General features: G+C 38.9%; 1 protein-coding gene across 1 annotated transcript in view; it reads right to left on the bottom strand.

Annotated features, from left to right (window-relative positions):
- adamts16 (ADAM metallopeptidase with thrombospondin type 1 motif, 16) overlaps window positions 1-15,344 on the bottom strand; it is a 51,395-nt gene that overhangs the window by 30,399 nt on the left and 5,652 nt on the right. The window contains exons 4-7 of the mRNA XM_026185423.2: window positions 6,481-6,838; window positions 3,699-3,901; window positions 2,198-2,281; window positions 1,382-1,541 (exon numbers count right to left, since the gene is read on the bottom strand). Of these exons, the coding sequence (XP_026041208.2) occupies window positions 1,382-1,541; window positions 2,198-2,281; window positions 3,699-3,901; window positions 6,481-6,838 (805 nt within the window). The remainder of the gene's footprint in view (window positions 1-1,381; window positions 1,542-2,197; window positions 2,282-3,698; window positions 3,902-6,480; window positions 6,839-15,344) is intronic.

Genomic DNA, 15,344 nt, shown 5'->3' with positions numbered 1-15,344 from the left:
TTACTCGCAGCTGAATATGGCGTTATTTTTGTGCCACTATTCTGAGCGCACGTAAAAAAAAATGCAGGTGCAAGTGTTGCATTTTGAGGAGAAATTTATTTTGAGCGAAGAAAAGCTAAATTTGAGTGAACAAAATTCGTTGCTGCGTGCAAAAAATGTATTTCAGTGTTTGTTATTATCCATACACACACACACACACACACACAATAGCAGCCCCTCTCGCTCAGTTTTTGCATTTGCGCTTGCACGCAATGTGTTGCTGCGCTCTCAACATTTCTACCTGTGCGCGCTCAACTCTTTCTCTACACCGTTATATTTGTGCCACAAAACCAGCCAATCACAGACTTGGATGCAAAAAAATCTGACTGGCTGTTTTGGTCTCCAATCAGCTCGAAATGACGAAATGCAATATCCCAGAATCCATTTCGTCCAGAACTCAAACGAGGCAGTGGCGGAGGAACACAGAGTGGCGGAGTTTGAAATATTACTCTGGGTCACAAAATAAACTTTTAAGATATTTTCATGCGAGAATGGTGCTGTGTGAACTTCAAATATCTGCTCGATTTATCAAGACATCACATATTTGCATGAATTTTGTTCACTCAAATTTAGCTTTTCTTCGCTCAAAATAAATTTCTCCTCAAAATGCAACACTTGCACCTGCACCTGTGCTCAGAATAGTGGCACAAAAATAGCGCCACAGCAGTGAACAACACTTTATGAACAATTTCAAGAGGTGAGTAAAGCCCCCTTTTTCAACAATAATTAAGCTCTAAACAGGTAGCACAAATGTCAGCCTGGCCAGCACACACATTTAACTTATAGCCGCATTAGCTGTCTCTTAATGATCATTAAGGTAGCAGCTAGCAGCTATGGCTATTATTGGAGCTAGGCGGCAAAATCACTTGTGCCTGTATAACAGTGTTTATTTATTAATTTAAGAGGATTTCGCAATTATTTGTTTCTTGTAAAGTCCCTAATTAAAGCTGTGAGAAGTCTAAAAGTAGACAGAAACAATGGCAGCGTACCTTACCAACAATATTTGATCAGTAATGAAAACATGGTACCAAATCACCAGAAATACAAAGTACCCCAAACAGCCTAAAATTGTTGTTATTGTTTTTTGATCGGATACTGATAACTGGTAATACATTTATAATAAATCTGGATTCAACATAAAGTTAAAAACTAAACATAAAAATAAAGAAGATGATAGATTTTTCTTTCCAGGTTAAGGTACGCTGAGCAAATATGATGGATCGGTGTATTGACAGGATTGTTTATTGCCTCAAATGAGGCCTTCTGGCATTTGGTTGTTGCAGAATCTGCTCTTTTGTGATTTACAAGCAATAGAGCAACAAAGAGGTTTTTAAAGTCATACCAAGAGTATCACAGGGTTCATTCTTCCAAGAGCAGATGTCGAGTCCCGTGAGGAGGATGGCGTGGTCATGGTGCCGGCCCTCTCTACCTCCCAGGGTGGACTGCCAGTGGCAAAAGCTGTTCAGTGTGTGGTCTGCATGGTGGTTGATTACTAAGCCATTCTGTGACATAAAACACATAAAAAGATATGATGACAGTATTAACTTCATTGAGGTAAAGCATTATTATCCATATATTTACTGCCAACTTACAGATTCTCTCTGGGTCTTTATAATCAATAACCAAGATCCCTTAGACATATAGCATGCATGTTGATAACAACATAAAGGCTTACAGATTTTCTTTTGTGTACAAAGGAAAACGTCTGTGAACATTTTTGTATTTTCACCATTCCTCCTGCTTATAAATACTTAATTTTAAAATCTATGAAGTGGCTGGCAAGTCTAAGCCATTGTTCTCAAGCTGCTTTACTTTTCCCAACTGTACCCCAACAGTTTGTCTCTCTCTGTCTGTGTCGCTCATTTACTCCTAGACTCCATGAGAATTTCCCCTGTGGCACAGATCCAGGGAAATACATGCTCTATTTAAACTGTAAAAGCCCCTAGTTGTTACAACAGCCCCAGGAAGATTTTGGAAGGACCAAAAAGATCTGGAACCTCAGGCAAAACAAACAAATAAACATACAAATGATCCTTTTTTGCATTTTTTTTTTTGCCCCTTGGTATGTACAGCTAAAGAACATGGTAACATATTGTTAGTGTATAGGGTTGAGTTGTCTGGGTGAATGATGATTCTGACTAAAAACTGACACGCTCACCTGTTCTTCATCCAGGAGGACGAGACCCACAATCACTATGTTGATATTTCCCCCTATTGTGCCATCTTTGAACAGACTTGAGACCTAAAAGGCAAACAGACAATCATTATGACGTATTACTAGAGCATCTGGCATTTGTCTAATCCATCTCAAGTAATGTTTCAAACTCATGTAATTTGAGACATAAACTACATGTGCATGAGTAATTTTACAAAGTTTAAAGTGGCTTGAACGTGAGCATCAAAGTGACATCTGAAGTACTCGCCTGTTTATACAAATGCAGGATCTGTCATTAAAAACTGTTACTGGTACTCGAAGAGGATCTGATTAGTACAATCTAGGCTGATGTGTTAAAATGTCCTTAACTTATATTTATGCACCACTCCCATAATATGACTATGAGGGTTCGCTGTATGCCTTTCTCTAAGACCTCGCGAATACATCTTTAGGAAAACTCATTCATTTCCCTCTTTTCGTCCTGCTTTGCGCTGACTCACAGGAAGACACATGGCCGTGGTTTGTTGCAGAAAGGTCAGGGAGGTCATCAAAGAGCTCACTTAAACTAAGCTATGCTGAAAGCTGAGTGTTTGGCAGGCTGTCAGATTTCTGAATTGATTAGAGCAATGAATCCCTATATGTTTTTACATATAGGAATAATGTATCACACCTGTTTCCACAGATCTGTAGTGTTTTGTGATGCATAGTGCACTGCATGTTTTTTTAAATAAGTAACTATGATTTTTTTTGTCTTTCCACTGTCACTGTGAAAGCACAATTCTATACAAAGCTAAAGAGCTTATTAGATTTCCTTTCCAACAAATATTAAATGACTTTTGTAAGCCCCATGAGGGCTGGCAGGTGGTGTGAAGCGTTGGGTATTTTCTGCGAAACCCCATATAGTATTTAGGTGACTCCTATGAGGCCGGTGACTGCTCTGACTTTGTTTTTACTACAGGGAACTATGTTTTCAAAATAGATGGATTATCTTTGGATTTGTCAGTCAGTCATTAAGTAGCAAAACAAGTGTGACGGTATTCGCTTACAGATAAGCTGAGAGGAATGGAGGGGGACACTGCAAGCGTTGTGGAGATGATCTCACCCAGATATCAGTTTCCTGTTTTAAGATCTCTGATAAGTTAGTCTAGCAGACAGGATTGTCAAGTAACTAAATCCTTACTTCAAATAAATTGCATGGCTTCCTCTTTCATCAGCTGATGTTATGGTGTATAATAGCAAAAAAAGCACAGCATCCTAAAACTTCATTTGATGATGTGACTGCAAAGTTACACCAGGCTTTGTGGTTCTGCTGTTAAAGCCACTTGTAAAAATACAAGACAACTTTCCCATAAAGTTACAAGACATCATATTTGGTATTCTTAAAAAAACGAGTCAGCCTTAAGGTTGATTTATGTAACTCCTGTCTTGAATGTGTGCTGCGCCCATGCTAGCCTATAGGCAGAGTGCACATCAAACACAGTGGTAAAGACTAAATTTGTCTCACCATGTTAAGCACAGTAAGAACATATGTAGTTATGTTCTCATGGCCATGGTTGTCCATCATCTTTCTGTCCACCACCACAAGTGTCTCCACATTGAGTCCCTGGTTGGCCTTGTTCTTCATCAGCACTGCCCTTTTATTCCTGGGGATAAACTTGTATTCATCTGGAAGGATAAAAATATCCTCTTCTGGAGGTTTCGGCATGTCTGTGAAAACAGATGGAAAAAGATATAGAGTAAGAATTCATTAAGTAATAAACTGGTCTGAAGCAAAATGATGTAGTAACAGCTGAACAACCTGAATGGAGCATTACTCAGTGATCTATGGCTGCACCGTTAACATGATGAACTACTGTATGGAAGCTTCCGAGTGACTGATGAAAGCCCAAACAATAGCGCATATAATAGCGCCTTAATTGCAGCCATAATGTCCATGACAAATGCAAGCCTTCCTTTCCATTGCTGATTACATTTGCAAGTGATTTGAAATACATTTGTAGCCACTGGCCAAATGTTTACCTTTGCTTATGTGTGCTAACCAGCGATTCTGGCAAATAGCTGGCAACAGCTAACCGTGCTCTTACTTTTGTGACCTGATGTCATGGATAAACTGCCAACTGTGCTTTTTTTTTTTTTTTTTTTACTGTTGTTGACTCTGGCAGTCTCAATGTTATGCTACCATTAAGTGTGAAATCCTAGTATGTGTTCTGCCTTGCAGTAGCTACAGTTACATAAAGTAACAATATTTAAAACAATCAACTATATGAAATATTTACATGTTGAAAGCACACACATTCATCTGAAATGTATGTGCTTCCAGAGCTGTTTCATATTCTATAGACATGTAACATAAATATAGTGTATTTTTGTCCCAAAATGATGTTTTTTTTGTTTATTTGTTTATTTAGTACTAATGAAAGGCTGTATTATGAAAAAGATTTTGTAACTTTTGATGAATTGAAGCTTGCTATGTGAATCTGGGAGTAAAAGCACCTTCGAACATTCAGATTTGAACTATGACATAAAGTAGAACACCTGTTAGTGCAAAAGCACAGCATGCAACCATAGTATCTTGTAACGTTATCTTCTTAAGTCTTATTTTCAGTGTTTTGATAGGTTATCAAAATTTTGACCTGCTCATCGCTGGCTTAGATAATCTATAAAGGCTAGAAAGTTTGCTTATACAGGCGGAAAGCAGGTGAATGACCAAAGTGCCCTTCGACGAACACACAACGCAGGTGTTCGGTGATATCATCTTATAAAAATGCAAACATCATTGTGTTTTCATAGGGACATACAGCTGCTCTCGTTTGAAAGACCCCCGTGATGCAAGCAATGTTAACGGATCTTGTGGTAATTTCTTGAGAGCAAACATTTGTCATAGTGCAAAGTAAACAGAAATTATAAGAATTAACCTTTACTTATAAAATCAACCACAAATGTCTAAATAAATACATGAAAATGATGATTGTTCGAGGAATCAGCTAATCATGAATGAGTGTTATTGTGTTTAAAGATTTTCAGTCTAAGACAATCTGCTTTACAACATTTACAATCCCCATGTTGTGTAAGTGACAACACACTGCTGATTGTCTCCTTTACATAAAAAGGAGCTAATGTCTTAACAATATGTGAAACCCAAGTCAACATAGAATGTGTTGTCTTTAATCTTGTGTTACAATTTAAAATGAGACACAGCTGCTGTCCAATTTTCACAAGTATTTGTGAATGTTTGCTGCACAAATATGATGATATTACCATCATTAAATAGCAATTTGATGCTTCCACCAGCCACCCTCGTGAAGCTGTTACAAACAGAGTAAACCACAAATGTAAACACATGTAATATTATCGAAGGATAAGAAGGTTATTTAGTAAGTGTTAAGTGTTTTCATATGAAAATCTGAAAAGGGCAAAAATGACTTCATGGCTTTTTTTAAATAATTAAATTAGTAAAAAGTGATCCAATATCAAATCCACCCTAAATCGGAGAATATGTGAGTAAGGCTGACCTCAAAATAAAATAACATTGTTTGGTTCTTAAACACTTAGGATGTCACCAATCCAGAAAAATTTTGTATATTATTTTTTCCCATTTTACTAATCTAAATGTTCTTTGCATTCTTCGTTATTTAATACTGCTTTTAAAGCAATTACCAAGATTGATAATTGCTTTAAAAGCAGAATCTTGAATTACCAATTCAAATTCTTGATATTTCCAGTCCAAATTCTTCTTCTTGCCAAAAAACTAAGACAAAGCAACAAAGGAGAGTTAAAAATAACCCGAACCAAACAAAAAACCCCTTCAGTAGTTTGTTTGGTACAGCTGTTACTCTATCTATTACAATCTAGCAGTGCCTAGCCATCCATGAAGAAGAGGATTTATGAGGCTGACTTTAGTTGGCAATAAGAGCCACCTCGTTGTTAAAAACTTTACCTAGCCGGCCAGATTAAGCACTTAAAATGAAAGTTTAGTGGTGCTGTTACTTTCTGTTTGATCGTGAAAACCCAAATACCAGTGAGATTTGGCTAGTTGACACATAATGATCTATGACCCCTATAGTCAAGAGACATTGTTAGGTTAGCAGTGCTTGCAAATTCTTTTGCAAGTTTCCGGGTTAAGGTGAAATTGATTTTAATAAACACTATGTAAACCAAATTATTAGAGGTTTAAAAGTATTATAACAAGCAAATAGGAAGGTGCAGGAATCAATAATGTATGTAAATCTTAAGAGGAATACTACAATGTTACATTAGCATTAGAAGGAGAAATTGCCCTTACATACATTTCTTCCTTCTCCCACAGAAGTGTTGCTTCTGCTTCTCCCCATGTCTGTAGTCGCTGTCATGGCGATGGTCATTGTGCTGTTGGCCACTTCCATGATGTTTTATCAGGTCAGCTTGAGTGTTGCTGTTATTGTTGTCATGCTGTTTTTGCAGTCCCTTGTATTGATGTTCAAACACTGTGTTGTCAGCGGATCTCTTTTGAAGCACATGTTGCCGCTGTGTTTGGGAGTCCCTTTCTCTCTTATAGAGGATGTGTGGCTGATGACCGAAGGGCGCTGTGAAGTTCTCCATCTGCGCCAAGCCGTGTGACACGGGTCTCAAGAAATATTCTGCATCCTGTGTTTGGATCAAACCTGACTAGAGGCAAAATAGAGAGTTTGATTAGCTTTACAGCACAACCTGTTACCTAGGCTGCACTAATCTACTGTTGCACCCATGTTGTCTACACTCAAGCCATGTGGAAAACCCTCAAAAAAATCTTTCTCAGGCCAAACAATCTTGAAAAAAGAGGGTCTCTTCCCAACTTTTTTGTGAAAAAATATTTAAACGTGACCCAATAATGAAATATTGTTTGCTAAAACCTCAAAAGTTCACAAATTCTTTTCCACTGAAAAAGGCCCAAAGGGCTGCAGTCATATATTTTAATGATAACGTTACGATAATTACTCTCGCCAGCTTTTCATTTAGCTACCCAGTCTGCCTCTTTTAGCAATTAGTCAAGGTTTGACCCTTAGTCGCTCTGAACCCGCCTCCCTTAAACCTCTTTAGGTCACTGGCCACGTTTCATCATGTTTAACATCTGTTTTACTGTTCAGGGTCAACCGTTATCTCACCTAAATTTAAACCAAACTTGGTCAGACAGAATGATTTTAAACCCAATGGGCTGGTGGCATAAACATGATATATGCTGTATAGCATGTATGTAAGAGAAGCTCTTAAGAGCCCATTTCCAGCTCTGTTTATCCTGTGATATCTTTAATACAACATAGAATACGAGAATGGGCGACATGAACATCTTCAGCAGCAACAATTTCCTTTTACTATATATGAAGATCAATGTGTGCTTTTTTGGTGCCACAGCATAACTTAGACATTCAGTTACAGGTTGCTTTTGTAAAAGGCCAATTAATATGGCCACTTGAAAAAGAAAGTTTTGAAAGAAAGTGTGGGTACAAAGTAAGTACAGTACCAGCTGTTAGGGGCTACTAATTAAATTAATTAATCTGAATTGCTGGCACTTTCCTGACCTGGAGGTCAGGTCAAAATGGGTGATGCAACAGGGTAAAGATCCCAAGCATAGCAGGAAATCTGCAACAGAGTGGTTAAAAAAGAAAACAATCAAGGTGTTGCAGTTGTACAGTTAAAGTCCAGACCCCAACAAGGTTTTAAATCCTTTGGCAGGACCTTAAGAAAGCTGCGGATAAATGAATGCCCATAAAGTTGTAAAGAAGAGGGCCAAATTTCCTCCACAAAAGTCTTAAAGAATTACTTCAGGTTAACGCTGCCAAAGGTCATTATGCACGCTACTTAATAATGGGGTGTACTTAGTTCTTCAAGAATTGCATAGAATCTTGTGAAATGCTTATTTTTCACATGACTGTCAATATATCTGCACATATTTAAGGACACAGCAATTTTCATTTATAAATGTTCTAACTGGGTCAGTCTGAATTGTAGCAGTGGCATGTTGTTATTAATCTCAGTGGATAAACTGAGTCAAAAGCCTTTTTGAATCTCTACATTTTACAGTGACAATTATTCACAATATTTTTTTAAGCTGACGTTATTCTCGCTTTATTTTTCCCTCTATCCCTGTCTGTGTCAAAGAGACATTTCAGCTTTCATATTCAGCTTTTCAATAAACTTCTATCAACACAACAGATTCAGACAGTTGGAGATGGTTTCCCTTGCTCTCTTCTTCTCTTTTTCACTCTCAGTCTCTCTAAACATGCACCACATTTGTGATGACAGTCAGTTGGCATGTAGTGTTTGTACTTTAACTGCACTTGGCAGTTACAACCATTTCCCTAAAATATGTTTAAATGACTACAGTCGCCACTGCTTTTTTTCTTTCATTTTGTTTCACTGTGAGTGGAGTATGAGGCCCTTCATCCCTGCAGTCAGATGCTGGCTAACAGAGACACAGTGACACAGTTGCAGTGGTGAGGTAGTGAGTGTGTATTAATGTGTCTTTGTGTGTGTATGTGCATAAGTCAGTCCTTACACAGTACAAAGTGGAAGTTTGTGTGTGAGACAAAACAGTGGGAGAGACAGCTGGAAAATCAGGGCTCATAAATGTGAAACTCAAAAGTCTGCATGTGTGGATGTCTGCAGATGTTTCCATATCTCTAAGTAGGGGAATCTCTGGTAGCAATAAGTTAGACTCGCAGGAGCAAATTTCAAACAGTGATGTCTTTCATGCTGACAAGGTCTTCAGAACCAATTTTTTCATCATCACTCATCAACCTGGGCCGTTTACCCTTCATACAGGTCAGAGAACTAGCGAAGCAGAGTCTATGGAAAGTACCGCGTTGAGCTTTGCATGTGAAAACTATGAGGTCGATACAGATGTGTCAGCTATGACCACAATGACCATGCAGTTTACAGCTTTAATCACATACTGTAGTAAAAAAAGTTATTGTCAGTACTGTGCATTTATGAAGTAATTAGCATGATTGGTTCTACAGCTGTCAGAATGGCGTATTCCTTGCAATATTATCAAATTATGAATATTAACACAGGTAAATGAAAGAATTATATATCCAACTGACCACATGATTCCTAGAGTGTGACATTAATGGTAAAATGGGGTGGAGGGGCAGGCTGCTGGGGTACTTTTCAAATCCTACTGTCAAGTTGTATGCTCAAGCCAGAGGAGAGCAGTTGTTATTTACAGATGTCCCATATTCAGATAATGATCATTTCCCACTATACAGTAACTGGTGTTTCACAGATGAAAGCTACCTACAAACAGCAGCACTATATGGACACAAATGTAGGCCTAGACTGCTTAGTCTTTGAATTCAGCTGTTTTCAGTCCCATTGCCACGAGTGTAAAAGTCAAGCACTTAACCATGCAATCTTCTTTTACAAAAAAAATTGTGGCTCGTTTTAAAGAGCTCACTGAATTCGAGCATGGTACTATAATAGGAAGCCACCATTGCAAGAAGTCAGTCTGTAAAACGTCTTCCTTTCTAGATATTCCACAATCAACTTTAAGTGGTATTTTTGCAAAGTGGAAGCGTTTAGGAACCACAGCAACAGCCGCAAAGAGCCAGACCACGTAAAGTTGTCGAATGCTGAAGCGGAAAATGCGCAACGGTCGCCAACGCTCTGGTGACTCAATAACTGCAAAGTTGCAAACCTTCTCTGGCATTAACATCAGCAAAACATTCCATGCCAGAAAGATGAGGGTGCGTGATCAGTTATTGAGGGAAAGAAAGAAGTGAGAAAGAGGCTTACTAAAACGTTACCACCTTCCACCATTGCTGGCCCGCCAACGGTCAAGAAATACCCCAGCCAGGATTGTTGCTTATATCACATGTGACAACCGGTGCGTGATTCCACATGGCACCCGCCCCGGCGCTGTGTAATCACAGACAATTGTCAACAATTGGTTCCAAGTCACGATGAGGCCTCTGACCTGAACTGTGCTGCCGCCAACCATCAGAACTTCACATGCTAAGTATTTATTTTTTCTGTGTGGGTGGTTCAGGGATTGAACACTGGGGCATTAGTGTGGTGATATGGTAAAGCAGCTCTACAGGGGAAAGACTGCCAAGAACATTAAAAAAAAATCCCTTTTCATCATTTTTTTTGTTGTTGTATGTGGTTATTTTTAGTCAATCCATTGCAATGAACAAGACAGTCAAGAAAGGAAACCTATTGAGTGAGAGAACATCAACCATAGGATTTAAACCTGCAGCATGTGTACTGACTGTTTAGCTTGCGGTTGTTATAGAAACAGACATCTTTTGATAGCTAATAGCAGTAGTTTAGACAGCGCAGGGAAATCTGGCTGACATTCAGTCTCAAAAAGAACTGTATCTACAGAGAAGATATTTTCAGAGCTGCACTATTTAAATTTGACTTATTTGCAGCTGTATGTTGCCAACTTTATAAGTCATGTGGTTAGAAAAAACCTTTAATTTCCACTTTTGTTTACATTTGCATATGATACTTCGCTGTAACAGCATTTACAGTACAATACATGAAGCAAACAGTTCAAGAGCAAGTGGTTCGCCATTTCAACCGAAGCCAAAGGCTTTCCACTGGAGACATGTCAGCAAGCATGAACAACAAGATAGCTATGGCCACATTTCAAAGTGACAGTGTTCACTCTTTTACTCTTTTACTAAAGTATCTTACAGTTTGTGTATACTGGCTGCTTTGTCTTTTCAGCATTGCTGTAACACAGCAGTTCCCAGATATCTGTCTACACATATACGAAGTGATTTTTGGAGCTGACCATGGTAGCTTACTGCCATGTCATGGCATTTCAATATTTTGTCTATGCAACTTCACTTTTTTCCCTGGGTCAAATCATCAGTGTCGCTTTAATATTTTAAATGAGCGCATGAAAAGCTCTTTCAAAAGCATCGCAAAGCCAAGTTAGGGATGAGCAGCTAATATGCTTGTGTCTGGAGCTCCATCATAAAAAGGACCATGAGTCACTCCTCCACATATTATCCTGTTTCCTCTCATCTGCATTTTGTCACATAGACTGAAAGGACTGTTTCTCTGGAAGGATAGATCAATGCATCTAATTGTTTTACAAATGCTGTCAATGTATTTTGTCCTGTGCTTCAGATATCCAATCCAGATGTTGATACCACAGTATTTAACTGTTGGCTGTGAGCTCTTCTAAAATATGCTGATTTCATTTTAAGTGTTCTATTACTGAATACATCAAGTTTCAGTGACAGAAAACTAGACACGCAGAGGTGTTGTACTGTGTGTGCAATGAATTTAAACAAAGCTAAAGGATGTCGTTACAGACAAAAACAGATTATCTTTTTTATGCAGTTTTTGAGTTGAGCACAAACAACATACATGCACTTTCTTTAATTTAATACGTACGTGAGCGTGTGTGTGCAGGCTGCTATGTTAAGAGATTAGGTCACACTGGTCCCTTTCCTAAATAGCCAAAGTCATCGGATTACACAGTACGCAGTATGAAGTGCAAATAGCAGTCATAAAATGCTGAAATACTACTTGGGAGGGCGCAGACAGCTGGACTCTGTGTCAGACTCATCCAGACAAGCAGCAACAAGAACGGGGGGGGGGGGGGGGGGGAGTAGGCGGGCAAGAAACAGAAGGAAAACGGAAATGAGGCAGGGAAGCGCTCAGTGCATTACAAGATGCACCTGACTGTAGGCTGTATATGTTTCTGTCGTTATTTATCTCTACCCCTCCTCGCTGTCCTCGACAAAAATACGTGGCAACTTTGGCATCTCAAACACAAGGCTTCACATTTCCAAACAATCCGTCTTTTGACAGAACAAAGTGCTTCAAGAGATGATGCTGCAATGCTTTATTTGTCATCCACACTGATTCCACGATGGCTACACTTCCAGCAGCCGAAGACAAGGATTCAGATTGTGAGCTTTGCGTTGACAGAGTTAACTGAACAACTGTGAATTGCTCTCTCGGGTCATATTTTAGTTTAATGCGCATTTCTTTACGAATTAGAGATTACCACTGTATCCAAAATATCCAGCACGGATTACACAAACTGGAGGTCCTCATTACTTAATCTCCGTGGTATGGTGGAGGAAACCATGAATGATGAAGCCTTGATAAAACTGTTCTCACATCATTGGGTGCACAGTATCTACTGAGAAATGGTGATAGCAACCTGCCAAGACCACACTATGTGCTTTTCAAAGCTTCACTAACATCAGTAGACCCATCCCTCATATTCGCTTGGAAATCCCAGAGGTGGAAGAAATGTGCAGCATTCTATTATTACCATGATTGCGTGCCCCGAGGCAAGAAACACACCCATCCTTTTACAAGTGGAAAACACATACCTTCCAAGTGATTTGTAGTGGCAGGACATTAAGAATTTCCCTTTGATACAAAAGGAAGGTGTGCTTTACAAGTCTGAGTAAAATTAGCCAAACTGATACAGATGTAGGTGAAGCACAGGGTTAAAGTACAGATGTGAAAAAAGGACATACTGTATAGAGAGTAAGCAGTTGCTTATTAGTAGTTACTAGTTGAAAAAAGGTTATTATGCATACCTTTGTGTAATGTTCATGGATGCAAATTAGCAGGAGATTAAATAGCATACAAAAAGGCACAATAAGACCAAATTGTTACTTTGGTAGTACAGTGCTGCTGCTATGCTGCATACAGAAAAATATTTGAGAAAATGAATCATAATAACTCAATAATTTAAGCTAGCAGGTTCCAGCATGGGGTTTGCAGACAGCCAAGTCTCAAAGTTAACATATTTACAGATAAAAATCATGCTTGCAGCTCTGTGAGGCTTACAACATTCTTTTACGTTTTGCCACCATGCTGGTGAGTTCACAATGTCAACTAGCTGCTGTTAGGTAGGCTGGATGACAATAACGATGTTCAACATATTAGTTCGGCATGCTAAACATCTTGTGTCTGAGTAGGTTTTTCAACAAAGCTTGAAAAAGAAGGCAACTGGAGTTCTTTAGGTGTATGAAGATGTTTCACCTCTTATCCAGGATGCTTTTACAGGTCTAAAATGGCTATTTACCCCTAGTAAGGGGTTGTCCCCTTTGGAAGTGGTCTTGAGGTCACTGACCTACTATTGATCATGTGAGTTATCTCAAGGTGTGAAATAAGGCATGGGTCATTACCATCACCTGTGGGTTAAGGATGAAATCCCTGTGAAACCTTGGATGAGAGGTAAAATGTCATCACAAACCTAAAGAACTCCAGTTGTCTTCTGTTTCAAGATCTCAGGAATAACATCTTTTTTCCCCTTTGTTTGGACCAAAAATTGCACAAGATGCCATATGTAGGCATAGGGATGAAAAGAAAGTTACCAGATTGGAACAATTTCTGCATATCACTCCTCAATAGCCTCATATCCATAAAAGCAGGACTAAAGCATATCATGCTGCAGCATAAAGTCGACACAGAGAAGGAACTGTTTTATGATGGGCTGTTCCATGTGTGTGTGCTGGTGTAAGAAACCCTTTGGCAGGTGATCAGTGGGATTGGCCTGAAACTTTTATTCCATCAATTCATTGCTTGTAAGTCAGAGATTTTTACGGCTGATCACCCTCCTGTCATCAACTGCATGGGCTGCCAGAAGATGAGAGTTGAAAAGGCAAATTATAAATAGGCTTTAACAATGTTACACTGCCTGCAAGAAGAATTTTAGCACTTCAAACTTCCAGGGAGGGAGCAACGACCCTTATATTCTTCGTCAATGTCACTCCTTTTCACTCTGATCTTTCATTATCCTTCTGTTGGCGTCGATTAGCCAGCGTGAGAAACCCTAACCCTGCAGCTTACTCTAAACACAGATGGATGGTGTTAATTTTTTTTTTTTTTTAAGAATGACAGCGCAAACAAATGTGATGAAAGAGTCTAATCTAAGTTGTATCACTGCGCATTTGGAGTCCAGGTGCAGTGCTGCTCCGGTCAATATTTACCTGTTCCTTGCTAAAGCAAACTGGCCAAAGTGCAAGGTCTCCCATATGCTTTCAAGTACAGTGAACTCTGTTATGACGTTTTGACCAGTTGTATGCAACATCTGTAGCACGCACACACACTTAGATTAACTGGCTGGACTTGAACACTTGTCCAAGAACTTTGAACCTTAACCAAAGCTTATATTAACGTTAAATCAATCTAAACATCTTCATTTTAAAATCCGTTGAGGTATCATGTACGTTGACACCACAACGTAACAATGTAAATGGCTTAAGTCCCTAAAAGACTGGCACTATGCACAGCCAGTTTAACCCTATAGGTATGTAGGTCTTTAGTGCAAAAACTCATCTTATGTATCAACACTGACTGTGTGACAGTGGTGAAGTTAAATATTAAAACGTATGCAGAAAAATTCTTATATGCAGTTTAGCGCTTAATAAAATGCATTCTTCCCTTTTTTTGAAAATCAGTAACCAGCTTGATCTTTTCCCTAGAATCTAAATACTTTTGCCTGCTGATATTGCTTTGCACTTCCCAACTTCACATCAGAAAAAGCCAAATTCCCAATGATGCCCTGACCCAGTCTGTCTTAGCCCGCCTCAGCCGTGAGAACAACATTTACAGTCTCTGCAACCCTGGACCTTTTGGCTGGATCTTTTATTGGGATCTGCTCTGAAATGTAGACACACACACACACACACACACACACACACACACACACACACACACACACACACACACACACACACACACACACACACACAGAAGAAGAGAAGCATCCCTGGAGATGTGCCATTCTCTGCCTGTAGTTTTAGAGGGCAATTCTCAGACACAGCAGTGGTCCCTTACAATGAAATATAAACAGCAAACCAACATGGAATTTATTTTAGCCTAATTAAAAACACTAAAAGCCATGCTTAAGTGAAATGTGGTCAAACTGGTTTTTAGGGGAATTTGCTTTTGGTAAAACTGTGAAAAGAAACAAGTTCAAACAATATTTCTTTTTCAGATGAAAGCTTATATCCCACTGGCCTGAATGCATTCACTAACGGATGTCAACTGACAAATGAAGCATTCCACTGATGTTGAAGAACAAAATGAGGAACACTTGAGAACTTCTCTTCTTTTTACCAAGCTTCAGCTGTACAACAGAAAAAGAGTAGAATGTATAATGAAATTAAGTGGCATAATAGCAAATAAAAAGAAACAATAAGACCAA

The sequence above is a fragment of the Astatotilapia calliptera genome, chromosome 11 (genome assembly GCF_964374335.1).
Source record: "Astatotilapia calliptera chromosome 11, fAstCal68.1, whole genome shotgun sequence".
Lineage (NCBI taxonomy): Eukaryota > Metazoa > Chordata > Actinopteri > Cichliformes > Cichlidae > Astatotilapia > Astatotilapia calliptera.
Note: the sequence above shows the minus strand (reverse complement) of the source record. Positions and strands in the feature narration are given on the sequence as shown.